Genomic DNA, 13,486 nt, shown 5'->3' on the forward strand with positions numbered 1-13,486 from the left:
AAAGCGGAACTTCGTTTCGTCATTGTCATGTCAATGTGCCAACTAGTTCCTTTCACTGCACAAACTTAGGCCTCTCTGCTTCATGTGATGTATGCCTGATTTTGTTTTATACATTTCAATCAATGTGAATGCAGGCTTAAGTGCACAAGATGTTCCCATTAATGGCACCTGTACCACTAATTTCTCATATGTGCTTGCAATAGCACTGTTATATGTCAAATATCATTACTAAATGCAGGGGGAATAGTCAATATTTAATCCATAAAGCTCATATAAAAAGACTCAAATACTTTCATTTAAATTCAAGTTTATATGTGAATGCAAAATAAACAGAACCAGGAATTTAAAAAAGTTTAAAAAGAGTAAATGTAAAAAGAGTGATGCCAAAGGCAAAGCATTTACTGCATGTCTTAACAGTCTGGATGCTTTCCAGACTGCTTTCAGTCTGGATGTCTGATTTCTGCTTCATGTCAACAAAATTAAGAAAAAAAAAAAAAAACATTTATATGAGGAAGAGATTTTGTGTTTCAACAAGTAAACAGTAAAATTAGTTGTCATGGACAATTCTGGGGCCAAAGTAAGTTTGGATCCAAGAAATTATTACTATTTTTTTTTAATAGTCCAGCTTGACAAAGTAGTCGCTTCCTTCCCAGTACAGCTACATGAACACAACAGTAACGCCTCCATAAGCTGATAAAAAGTCTCTGTGTTATCAGGATGAGCGGTTATGTATCCATTAGATGGCTCTTTATCTTTGCTTTACTCTAATCCAGCTGGTGGGTTATTGCTGGTTGCTTAGCAACTCCTCCAAAATACAAAGAGTTGAAGTCAGTTGAAGCTGCAGAGGCAGGAGTTTTATAAGAGCTGCACATTCTATTCTTTTCCATTTTATTTATCCATCCTGCTGTTGACATTTCAGAGCGATTGCTCTCCCCTTGCCTGCTTCCACTCTTTATCACCCTATAAAAACCACGTGGATCTGCCAGTCAGGAATGCAAAGATTTTAAAAAGAAAGACACAAAACACAGAGGGAAATAACCCAACTATTTAAAGTCTCACATCGTAGCCTCTCCCTGTTTTTGTAGTCCATCTCTTCGCCCCCCAAAATAAAACTCTTCCTCGTCTCCTCATACCCATCTCATCACCAGGCATCTGGAACAGAAAACAAGCAGCGCTGCTCTGGGCTTTAAAAGGACTCAGGAGAAAGTTAATGTTTTGATTAAATTCCAGCTGTTTTAAAAATAGTCGTGCGGATAAACGGTGGGCCGGGCAAAGCGAGGGGACCGTGCCAGGCATGGCCCGTAAACTCTCAGAGACACAACGGCAGGAATCCGGTGCTCGCTAATGTTTCTGTGGGGAATAACAAAAGTATGTCTTACTCATGTCTTTGACAGATTTCTGTCTCATGCTCCTGTGCCCTTCACATTTTTGGCACCCAGGCTTTGTTATAAAGCATACTGTGGACAAACATGAACGAGGGTACTGCATGAACATAAAGTCCTGCTGCATGTTACCTGTGTTTTAGATAGCTACCACCAGTGAGTCATAATCTTTATAATTAGTGTATTATGCAAGCTAAAATGTGTGGGATATTCTGAGTCAGGAGGACAAGAGGTTTGCTTGTTTCAGTCATGGATATGATTTGAACAAATTATTTTCATTAACTTGAAGACTGTCACATGCTGTGTTCAAACAGTGAGGATGGGAACACGGCTGCCAATTAAAGATGCAAGCAGGGCTGCAAAAAGCATCTAAAATCTATCTTAATATCAAAGATAGAAGGATTTATCAGTCAGCTGATTATTCTAACATACTAAACTTATGAGCAGCTGGTAGCTAAAACAGCTGTTGGAAAAACGGACAAGACTGCAGCTTGGATAATACGGCACAGTTTGTGGTTCAATAAATAGTCAAAACATGCATGTTTGATTGTTATATGGAGTCTATTTAGAGTGAATTAAGACCAATTAAACTTTCAGTCAAATTCATATTGCTGCAAGTCAAAAGCTGCTGTTGAGAGCAGAAGAGGATTTTTTTTTTTTTACTATGAATTTAACTTCTGCCTTCTTTTTTCACTTTTCCATGTGAACTTGGCTTTAGTTATAGTTTCTATGATCCCATCACCACCCAGCATAACAGATAAGAGCTGCAGATGTTACGATAAGAGTAAACAAAGTTATTCATTTCCTTTTTAGTTTATTAAATCTGTGAGATTCACTGTCTATTAGATGAGAGTCACACTAGACGGTCAACAACAGCAGGAAAGCCAACATTAAAAGGTGTTGTGAGGAAAGTTCTAAATGTAGTTCTGGTTAAAAAATGGAAAAGTCCATCTGGAGCCCTGAATGAACCCAATTCATTAGGTACAAATCAAGACCACAAAACATTTTGAGCAAAATGGTTTGCTTTGGTGAGGGCTTTGCTTTCTTCAAGTAAAATTGCGTAGGTTTTGTGAAATGATCTAACAATCCGTTTCCCTGCCTGCAATTAAATAGATTTGTACGGCCACTTGCTATAAAGAACCCTCTCACTCTAAGAAGATTAAATTTGCTGGGTCTCAGTTTCAATCATCTGGCATGAACAAGGCGAATTTTGTGTATAAATGCTGTTAGTATTGGCGCAATCTGTTTGACTTATAACTGCCAGCTGCTGAAAACACTGCTGGTCTGAGCCCAACCAGGCACAAATGTTCTTGTTTGGGTTTGCTAAGGAAATGAAAGCTATATGAACTCGCTGACAATCCGAAGTTGTTTGGTAATGTGCTCTGTTGTTGCTGCTAGCTGTGCACAATGCAGCTTGTGTGTTGCTAAGATCAAGTGAATAATGTGTTTGCTTGTGAAAACGATTGTCCGAGCCCATGCATATGTGTGTGTGAGTGTGAAAGTGTGTAGGAAGGTGTGTTTCACCATCAGGCTGAGATGGAATTATGAGACCAGATGGATGGCTTTTGTGTTGTGTGTGGGAATCTCATGTTCTCTGCAATTCTCATTCATGTGAGACAAAAAGTACAAAAATCTCAGGTATCAAACTCTTTAACACTCAAACACAGGGTGAAGACTTTAAACAAAACACTATTGCTAACTATATATAAAAATATCAAGGTGCTATCATGTGTTTTTTAATGTGTGTGGATTTTTTTTTCTTTTTCTAAATAATATTTAAGTTACAAAGCAAATAACAAGACTCACCATAAATTTTGGTTCTCTGACATTATTATTATATTTATGCAATGTACAACTCAAATTCCCAAAAAGTTGAGACACTTTGTAAAATGTAAATAAAAACATCTCATAAACCTATATTCTATTCCCTATAGAACATAATCAACATATCAGATGTTAAAACTGAGACTTCATTAAAATATTTGATCATTTTGAATTTGATGGCAGCAACACATCTCAAAAAAGCTGAAATAGAAGCAAGTTAAAGGCTGGAAAAGTACCTTAAAAAACTCGAGAACTGGATGAGCATTTGACAACTAGTTTAATTGGCAACAAGTCAGTAACATGACCAGGTAGAAAAGGAGCATTACAGAGAGCCAGAGCCGCTAAAATGTAAAGATGGACAGACTGTGTTTAAAAAATTCTGGAGCAATTTCAGGAAAATGTTTTGTAAGATTGTGAAGATTGTGTAGATACAACCATCTATGTTGTATATCATGAAAATATTCAGAAAATCTGGAGGAATCTCTGTGCGCATGGGACAAGGGGTTTTCAGGCAGCACTGAATTAAAACCAGACAAATCACTGCATAGGTTCAGAAGCACTTCCAGAAATCACTGTCTGTTAACACAGTTCACAGTGCAAGCCACACATTCAGGTTAAAGCTCTATAATGCAAAGAAGAAACCATATGTGAATGTAATCCAGAAATCCTACCTTCTTCTCTGGACCTAAGTAATTTTAAAATTGTCTGAAGCAAAGTGGAAAACTGCTCAGTGGTCAGACGGATCAAAATGTGAAATTTCTTGTGGAAACAGTGGACGCCATGTCTTGCAGGCTAAAAAGGAGAGGGAGCATCTAGCTTGTTATCACTGGACAGTTCAAAAGCCTGCATACCTCTGATGGTATGGGGTTGCATTAATGCGTGGGCAGCTTCCACATCTGTGAAGCTTCATCGATGAGCCCGTTTACATCCACACACAAAATGTTCTGATTCCTGTGGTTATTAGAGAATTTACGTGGCAATCTAGACAGCTAAATCTGATAACCGTTATCAGATAATGGCAGTTAACCAATAATGAAAAACCAGATTAATACATAGACTTCTTCTCAATACTCCAATGTCTCTGCATGTAGACCGTTATATGTGGTTTGTTTTTCTTTTTACATCTGCACATGTGCAAAAAACTGCATCCCTTCCACCATTTTAACATCTCCCATTAAAACGTCAGAAGTGACGCAGTCACAGCGTGAGCAGAACACAAAAGAAAAACACCATGGCATGCAGCAGCGGGAAGTCTGAGGACAACAGATCCCACACAACTGGCCAACGCTAACTGCAGACACCCCCATGTCCCAAAACTCCAGCAACTTGTCTCCTTATTTCCCAGATCTTTACAGACACTTGCTGCCATCAACTTGTTAATATTTTCCATGTAATGGTAAAATGTCTCACTTTTAACATCCGACATGTTTACGTTGCCTACTGGGAATAAATTAGTGTTGAAGAGATTTACTAATCACTGCATTGTTTTTGTTTTTTTTTACATTTTCCACAGCTTCCCAACTTTTATTTTGAATTAAAAGCTGCAGATAGCTGATCTCAGGTAAACAGTCAGTTTAGTTTTAGAGAAATTAAAGCAGGACCATAACTTCAATGTAACCTTACTAATGAAATAAATAAAAACTCACAAACTGCATCACCAGCATGTGACAAATGTCTGGTTCTACACAAGATGTGCAGCTATCGCTCAACATATTCTTCAAACACATTTTATCTTGTTATTTTAATCCAAAGAAAAAGTGAAAATGTGGCAAATATTAACAGTAATTACATAATGTCCTGTAAATATTTACAATCACTCTGAATAATCACTGTAATCACCTGCAAAGCCAAGCAGGGCTCCGACTGTGGGAACTCTGGCTTTAAGTCGAATGAAAAACCGGATCCCAGTAATTCTTAGATAAAACATTTTTTTCACTAACCTAAAAAAATGTGTTAAAAAAACATCTTGACAGGGTTTATGTTCATTATTAAACTATTACTGGGTTCACACTGCCGTAGGAACATAAAATAAATGTAAAATGAAATTGCTGACCACAAATATTTATAAGTCCATTAGCTGTCGACTTTCACAGCAGTGGCAGATTTAAACATTATATGTTGTTGTTTTACAGGGACCAGAAAACATTTGTTAAACTTTCCCATTCATTTCCAAAGATCATTAATGTTTTGCAACTACTTAAGACAATTAAAAATAAAACAAAGTACTTTTTATTTCTGCTTGTAAAGCCTTATGGTAAACTAAACTTTATTTTATTTTAGTGTCTGATCATATAAATGGATCTTCACAAAAAATTATAACATAGAAGATACATGTACATGATTTCCTATAAACAAAAACTGGCAGAGATAATGGGACTACAAAGGATCCAAATAAAAAACAAGAGGACTAATTCAACAAAAAAGTAAAAGCTATCGTTCCCTCCCATGTGTGCAACTGTTCTTTTTTTCATTAAAAAAACACTAACAAAAAGTATAGCCTGATAAATACACCAGATCAAAATTAGTGTTGTTACCACAGCTTGATGACAAGTGTTTTCTAAATAAGAGGTAATGGCCTGCTTTTCAACCACCGGGACCTTTTCCAGAAGCTAGGGGGTCCTTAATAGGTAAGTTGCGGACCCCTTCCATTTCCACTGCAGGAGCCAGAGGCTAATTTAAGTTACAGAGGAGATTTTATTTCCCTGAAAACAACCCCGACATGGAGGTAATTCTTTTGAGATGACTCATAACCATGGAGGTGGGCTTGCAGTGTTGAATGTTTCTAATCAGTTGAATTTTCAGTTATTTTTATCTCTGTTATACCTCATAAGGCCTGGTAAATGTTTGCAAACAAAACATTAAAACTCAGACATTAATGCATGCTTTAATCAGCTAAGACGACAAGGCCCTTGTTAAGCTGTGTGTAAATAAGCTGTGCAAATATAGAGAGGAAGCACTGATTATAACCAAATAAATAAATAAATAAATCTTTGCATCAGAGCATTAAAACAATTATTTGTTTCACACCAGCTAAAGCACAAATAATACACCCAGAACAAGCAGAACGGATTAAGCTGATGCAGCACAAGAGTACTGGTTCAACTATATGTGCACACACAATGAGGAGAGATACTTGAACAGACTTAAATTGCCTAACGTACCCTGGACCCTAGACCTCATTGGGAAATCAGGACACTTGGGCAAAATAAATAAATAAATAAAGCCGTTGAAGGCGTTGAAGGTATCCATTTTTAATACTGTTGATAAAATAAGTCAAGCCAGATTAGAGGTGGGCCGATATCGATACTTGCATCGGAAATACTCACCAATCCTGAATCGATATCAGAGTTTTTCTGTCTAAACCCCATCCAATACCATGGAAACAGAATCATAATTCTTTTTTTCTGGCCCAACCGCAACAACACCACCACACAGACAGGACGTTACACAATCTTGCGCGACAAATGTTTTAAGTTGGTAGACTGAGAAGCAGCTGCATGTGAGTCACTGTTGTGCTAACATTTAGCATTAGCGTAGCAGCAGTCATTGTATTCTCATGTTAATTGATGTTTTATAATTTAAGCTATGCTAGGCCACTGAATGATGGTAACAACAATATTATACATCCGTCTTTAATAAATACAAATTATTTAAAATACAAATTTAATAAACCTCTTAACAAAATAACACAAGTATCGGATCGGTACTTGGTATCGGCAGATACCTAAACCCAAGGTTTAGGTATTGGATCGGTACTTGGTATCGGCAGATACCTAAACCCAAGGTTTCAGAATTGGTATCGGACAGAAAAAAACAGAATCAGAACAATCCTAAACCAGATGTTTCACATTTATGGGTTATGGTGAATACCAACATAAAAAGTATTTTTTAATGTAAATCACTACAAGAAAGAACAGGATATTAGCCTAAATGTGAACACAATCTTTTGATACCAAATTTGCTTGAGTATTCAGAAAAAAAATAATGGGTTTAATTTTGCCCTCGTCACAGCTGAGTGCTAGGACTTTTCAGCTGATTAATCCTGATCTAGACCACAAGCTGCATAAAAGATGCAATTCTCAGACTGCAGAGGGCTCGCACCCCAACGAGACGTTGTGTGTCATTCAATGGAGTGGAGCAAAAAAAACGAGAAAAAAAAAAAAAAAAAAAACACACCACGAAGAGGCCCGACTGTCTCACCAAAGGAGGTGTGGAGCAGAGAGACTGGTTTGTTTTGAAGGGGAAAAAAAAATTGGCGAGGCCACAGTCCCCAGTGCCTTATAAGGCAGTGTTTCTATCCAGCAAGCAAATTGAAGCTGGGACTACTGCTGTGTGCCTGAGAGAAAACTGACTGCGCTGCCGAGAAGAAGCAGAGTCTCAGGCTCTGACTCTCGGAGAGCACGGCATGCAGGGGTTGTCCCCACCTCCCCACAGAGCTAAGAAAAGTTCAGTTGGAGCAATGCATGGTGGGGCAGCAAAACAAGAGATGGAGAGGAACAGAGATTGGAGATCCAAGATAAACTGGAAAAAACACACCTTTAAAAAATTTGGTATTTAGTGCAGAATAGAGACAGTGACTGTTTAAGTTAGGAATTAAGTTTTGGGGGGCATCACACCAGCTCTGTGCGTCAGGTTATGCAAGTCTGCAGCACAATCAAAACACACTGAAATGAAGCTCCAGTAAAAATACCTGCAGTATGTTTAACAAGCCTGAGAGGAGGAGCTGAGCAGCAGAAAAAAAGAGATAAGGCTAAAAAGTGAAAGGGGAAAGTGCAGTCATTTGTAGGGACTTTGAGCCCCGTATATAGTTGCCAACTATTTACTCAATGAGGTAATTTCCTTTAGAACGCCAGGAAAGCAACTTAAGTGACTTCCAATCAAGTGTCCACTTTTATTTTTATCTTAAAAATGCTCTTTTCACTTGCCCTCAAAAATTATTCCCTGTGCTTGGAACTAAAAATAATGCCCAAGTACCAGTCAGCAGTGGGTTAGTCCTGCCAAATAATGATTATTACTGGAAAAAGTTATCTTAGACTCCTGGTCCCTGTTGATTAATACTGATAGAGGCAATGTAGTGATTCAGAAGTGTTATAACCACAATGTGAAGCAGTTAAGAGCATCACTTCTGTGATATTTGTTGGTCAGCCTCATTGTTTTTAGAAATATGGAAGAATTAGGGATCCCTTACAGATAACATCTGTTTCCTAATTTAAATGTCAGATTACCATACCGCAGGGTTAGCCATCTATAAGGAAGCAGACTGAGTTTCTTAACAGACCACAGACTTTTCACAGGAGAATCAAACTTAAACTTTCTTATTGACTTATTTTTGCCAAGCAGTAATTGAATAAACTAAATAAAAGTCAAAAATGACGCTTGTTCTGATGTGTTCTTTCTTTGGCTGTTGCTAAGCTACAATACCAGAGGATATATGATTCATTATTTACTAAATATAAGGTTGTGAGCAATTATCAAAGGCACTTCAAGAATGCGTTTTTATTCCACCTGCAAAAAAGGATATGTCAAAGCACTCTGTTTGAATTCCACCCTGACCAGCAAAACTTCTTGGTCCTAACAACAGCAGCAAGGCTGCTAAAAATGGAAAACTGCAGCCTGTTCTCTCCTACGCATGCTTCCCACTCAGCTTTTGTCTCAAACACTCAACACCTCCTTCTTCCCTGCTCATGTCCAGGAAGTAAACACCACCAATGCTCAAGCAAGTTCTCTGCTAAATGTTTTAATGGAAGACCAGGAATGCCTCATAATATGTGGAAAGGGGGACTGGAGAGGGGGTCCTGTGCAAAATCAGGCCTGTAAAAAAGGGGTGAGCAGTGATGCTTTTTAACAGAGACAGAGAGCTTGCCCTCCATCAGATCTAGTTAGAGAGCTCAGAAAAACAAACCAAATCCAGGAAAAATATCTCACAAATGTTGATTAAGGATTACTGAGAGATAGAGGTCTGAAAATATCTTGTATCCAGGGAGATGTAAGACATCTGATGAGTGCGATCAGACAATATATACTGATTTTAGCTGTCCTCAAGTCTAAAGCTGTTAAATCCTCTGGATAAATGTCCATAACCAACTGGAACGACAATTTATTTTGGAAATTTTGGGATCTTCTTTCACATTTACGTCCAAAGTTATGATATAAACTGGTGTAATGGAAGGATTTTTCCACTGGCTTATGCAACTCAGAGCTCAGTGGGTACATCTGCTGCACTTCCATATGAAACCGTGACGTAACAGTCTTTGTCAAGTACCATAACTTTTTATACAGCGAAACAATTCAGCCTTTTAAAAAAGAAGACCAAGATTTTTCATGGCTCTGTATCTCATGGATTCATGCAACTGTTTCAGTAGAGGAAACATAATATGCAGATACAATATTCTGGCTTCATATAGTGCTCTACATCCATCCATCCGTCAGAGTGATTTGTGCTTTTCTTTCATGGCATTGAACCTGCTGAATGAATTGTCACATGCAGATAGTAGTTAATAACTTTGGACCCAAAGAAATATTTTTACTCAAAGATAAAGATGCATGTGTGCAAACAACTGCAGATCTTCGAGAGACAATTTACAGAAAATGCAACTGGCTTCTTTAGATTTAAGGAACAAAACCAAAGTAGATTAAAGATTACAAATGGGTTGGCTAGTGGAGTCAATGTGTGCATTTCTGGGAGCTGATTGTGCCAAAGTATGCATACTTAATGTAGTTGTGCAGTTTTGGTGATTGTCCTTTTTTGTTAAAGGTACTTACCCTGTTGTTTGGGGGAAATTTCCAAGATCATATACCAAAAATAAACAATGCAATTCACTAGAGCAAAAAAGCTCCACAAGTGATGGAAATCAGCCTATTAACAAAGCCCACAAATGTTGTACTTATGTAAACCTAAAAGGGGTTCAGTGGGCCCAACTTTTAACCAGGACGGAGTTTTGGCCGGAAATATTAGTTTTTCCTGAGCATACCAAGAAGGACATTCTCCACAAGTTAATCCTAATCTGTAGACACGCTTCAAAGAGCCCCAAACTGCACTGTCTGCACTCCGTCTTAACTATTAATCAGGCCTGCCTGCTGTACATCTACCCTGTTGATCTCATTCTGTTTGCTTTTTAAAAAATTATTATCCTATTTCATGTTTAAGAACCTTAATAACTGATCTTTTTTAAAGGCATTTTAAACTTGAAAAAGTTAACTTGAGAAACAATGCTAACAGCAAGTAAAAGCTAACATTATTAGAATAATATTATGGGAAATGGTATTGACGCTAGCAGCATAATGTTACTCAAGTGTGTGCATACGTGTCTTGCTTTTCATCATTAATAATCTATGAGCTGTATCCCACTTGACTCACCAGCAAACTTTCCAAGTTTATGGCAGATCTGGGGTCTCTGATCATGTCCTCCAGCTTCTTCAGCCGGTTTTCCATCCTCTTCTCGGCGCCCAGCGACATGACTGCGGCGTCGCTACTTAAAAAGTTGAATTAGAAAATATAAAGAGGCTTTTCCTTAACTAAGTTTACATGGGTGTCCTCTTTGTTCCTGGCTAATGGCCGTAGGCCTAGCGGAGCAGCCTTGGGCACTCAGCCCACCCAAATCGCTTCCAACAGGAATAGTGTGCACAACGAGGAGAAAATATTCCCAACGAAAAAAAGAAGGAAGACTCACAAAACTCCCAAATGTGCGGGCCTTCGCCAAGCTATGGCTTTGGTTTTAAGCTAATAAAGACGACGCTGTTTTTGCATTTTCACCTCCGTTGAATGAAAGATACATTTTTTGCCAACTCGTCGATAAAGTTTGAATTTGGAGATAGCAGCAACAGGCAGCAGGGCGTTTTCTTTGCTCCCCTCTCCTCCCCTTTCCCCGTGGGTTTTTGGCCGCTTGAAAATGCTTTGGGTTCGTAGTTTCCAGAGAAAATTCCGCTTTGTTTCACCCCATTCAATGGTACGTGACGCCCGTTAGTTGAAGTTTATCCTTAGAGCTGCCACAAGTCTTCTGAAAGGTCGATAATGTCTCTTCTCCCGCGCTGAATTTTTAATAAGCAAACACTCTCTTCCTGAATTTCTTTTCGCATTGTCGTTTTTGCCTTCCTGGTTTCATCCACGTTCCTGAATGTAGCCACAAAAAATAATGTATATACTTTTGTTTGTTTGTTATCTACGACGAAAAGTCCTCCAGCAGCTGAATTCTTCACTGAACTCACGGCTACACTACACACGGAGGCTGGAGTCTCTCTCCTCCCCCTCACGGCAACACATGCAGGACTCAGTTACCCATAATCCACCTGTCTTGTCCACCAATGTTTATTTCAGCTAGGCGGAAAACAACAAAGTTAGCAGCCAGAACTAATATTTTTTGGCACTTTTCATACAGCTTATACATATATATATATATATATATATATATATATATATATATATATATATATATACCTGTGTGTGTGTGTGTGTGTGTGTGTACAACCAGATGCCTGCAATGAGTGAAGCAAGTCCTGAATGGCTCAATGGTAACAAGATTTGGGCAATTAACAGCTATGCCCTTCCAGTGATCAGATATTCTGCTTGGATAATAAGCAGACCCGTGAAAGCTGCTCACCATCCATGGAGGATTTCATCCCAAATCCAGTATCCAAAGGTACTAAGTACAAAGAGGGAGACAGAGTCCTAGTGAGCATCAGAGCCGCTATCCAAGATGAAACATCCAAGCTTTACAAATACATCAGAAGATGGTTGCAAGGGATGAAGCACTAAGTGACTGTTTTAGGGAAATGGAAACTGGAGGGAAAGAAGTTGGAGAAACCATCGTGGACCACTGACAGCTGAAGTGGTGGATATGAACATATCTACCATTGGCTAGAGAGGCCTGGGCTGAAGGACAGCAAAGAAGCGCTAATCATAGCAGCACAGGAGCAAGCCTTGAGCACCAGATCTACCACACCAAGCAGGTGCAGGCTGTGCAAAGAGGCTTCTGAAACAATCCAGCACCAAACAACAAGGTGTAAAATACTGGCATGAAAAGAATACACAAAACACTAAAACCAGGTAGTTGACATAGTATACAGAAACATTTGTGCAGAATATGGACTGGAGACCCCCTAGGTCTAGCACCTCTCAGGGTGGTGGAGAATGAGAGCGCTAAGATCCTTTGGGACTTTCAGATACAGACCAAAGAATTGGTAATTGGTAATGGCCAGCCAACCGGACATTGTGATCATGGAAATGCAGTAGAGGAGAAGCTGTTGTGATCATTGTAGACATCCCCAACATTGGCAATATAAGGAAAGGTTTAGGGAATAGTTTTTTAATATATAAGTTTTGCATGTTGTCAGAATGCAGCTAGAAAGCAGGTACAGGTAAAATTCATTTTACCTTTTCTGAACTTTCGAATGCACAAGTAAAACAGTTTTAGTATTCATTGCACAACATGTTCTCTAACATGGTGATTAACTCCAAAACCCCCAAAACCTGAACCATCAATCGACCATTAAATGCCCTGGTTCAATGACAGCTTGTATCTAACCAGTCCTCTTCATCATACTGTTCACATTTTCACATCATTAGACCATTATTTTATGTTTTGGTGTAACCATCACTGTTTTTAGGTACATAAATTTACTTTCATATTCTATAGTCATGTAATAATAGCAGTGTTGCATGACCTTTTTACATTTTCTGTAAATTTCACATGAAAAATGAATAAGAGCTTGTAAACTTAAAGTGATTCTCTGGGCATTCTGGAGGTTTTTCAAAGTTTTCCTTCAGACATTGGCTATTTTCAGTCCAGTGTTTGTACCTTGTTTCTGTTTGTTAGGACTATTAGCACTGACCTATGATTCATTCAAGCATAATAAAGGCCTAACTCAATTGTTGTGTCAACATATAACAAACAACTTAGTAAAGAACCAGTTTTTAATTATATATTTAGGCACTTTTCATACTGGAAGCCTCTCAAAAGGCATATTTGTTTCTATATCTTCAGTTGCTTTAATGAACAATGCCAAACTTAACAGTTTGAACTATTAGCCAACTCTTTAGCACATCTTTGCGTGGTGTGCACTGAACTGTACATGTGGGAGAAAACAAAGGAAGTGTCAGGCCTAGAAGACTACCTATAGCACATGAACAGGTTCTAAAAGTGAAGTCCTTCATCACCTGCATCTGGATAATAACCTGATCCATATACTGTTCACTGAACATTGTTTGGACCAGCAAGACAATTCTACCTGAATACTGCATCTATTACAACAGCATGGCTTCATAGTGGAAGATTCTAGGTGCT

At 38.4% G+C, this 13,486-nt stretch overlaps 1 protein-coding gene across 3 annotated transcripts in view; it reads right to left on the reverse strand.

The window, feature by feature from the left end:
- rock2a (rho-associated, coiled-coil containing protein kinase 2a) overlaps positions 1-11,427 on the reverse strand; it is a 39,744-nt gene extending 28,317 nt beyond the window's left edge. For all 3 annotated transcript variants that reach the window (XR_006008594.1, XM_041971297.1, XM_041971298.1), the window contains exon 1: positions 10,564-11,427. Coding sequence is in view for 2 of the 3 variants with exons in the window: in XM_041971297.1 (XP_041827231.1) it covers positions 10,564-10,662 (99 nt within the window). In the remaining variant the exon portion in view is untranslated. The remainder of the gene's footprint in view (positions 1-10,563) is intronic.
- Positions 11,428-13,486: the final 2,059 nt, after the last annotated feature.

The sequence above is a fragment of the Melanotaenia boesemani genome, chromosome 20 (assembly GCF_017639745.1).
Source record: "Melanotaenia boesemani isolate fMelBoe1 chromosome 20, fMelBoe1.pri, whole genome shotgun sequence".
NCBI classification, from domain to species: Eukaryota; Metazoa; Chordata; class Actinopteri; order Atheriniformes; family Melanotaeniidae; genus Melanotaenia; species Melanotaenia boesemani.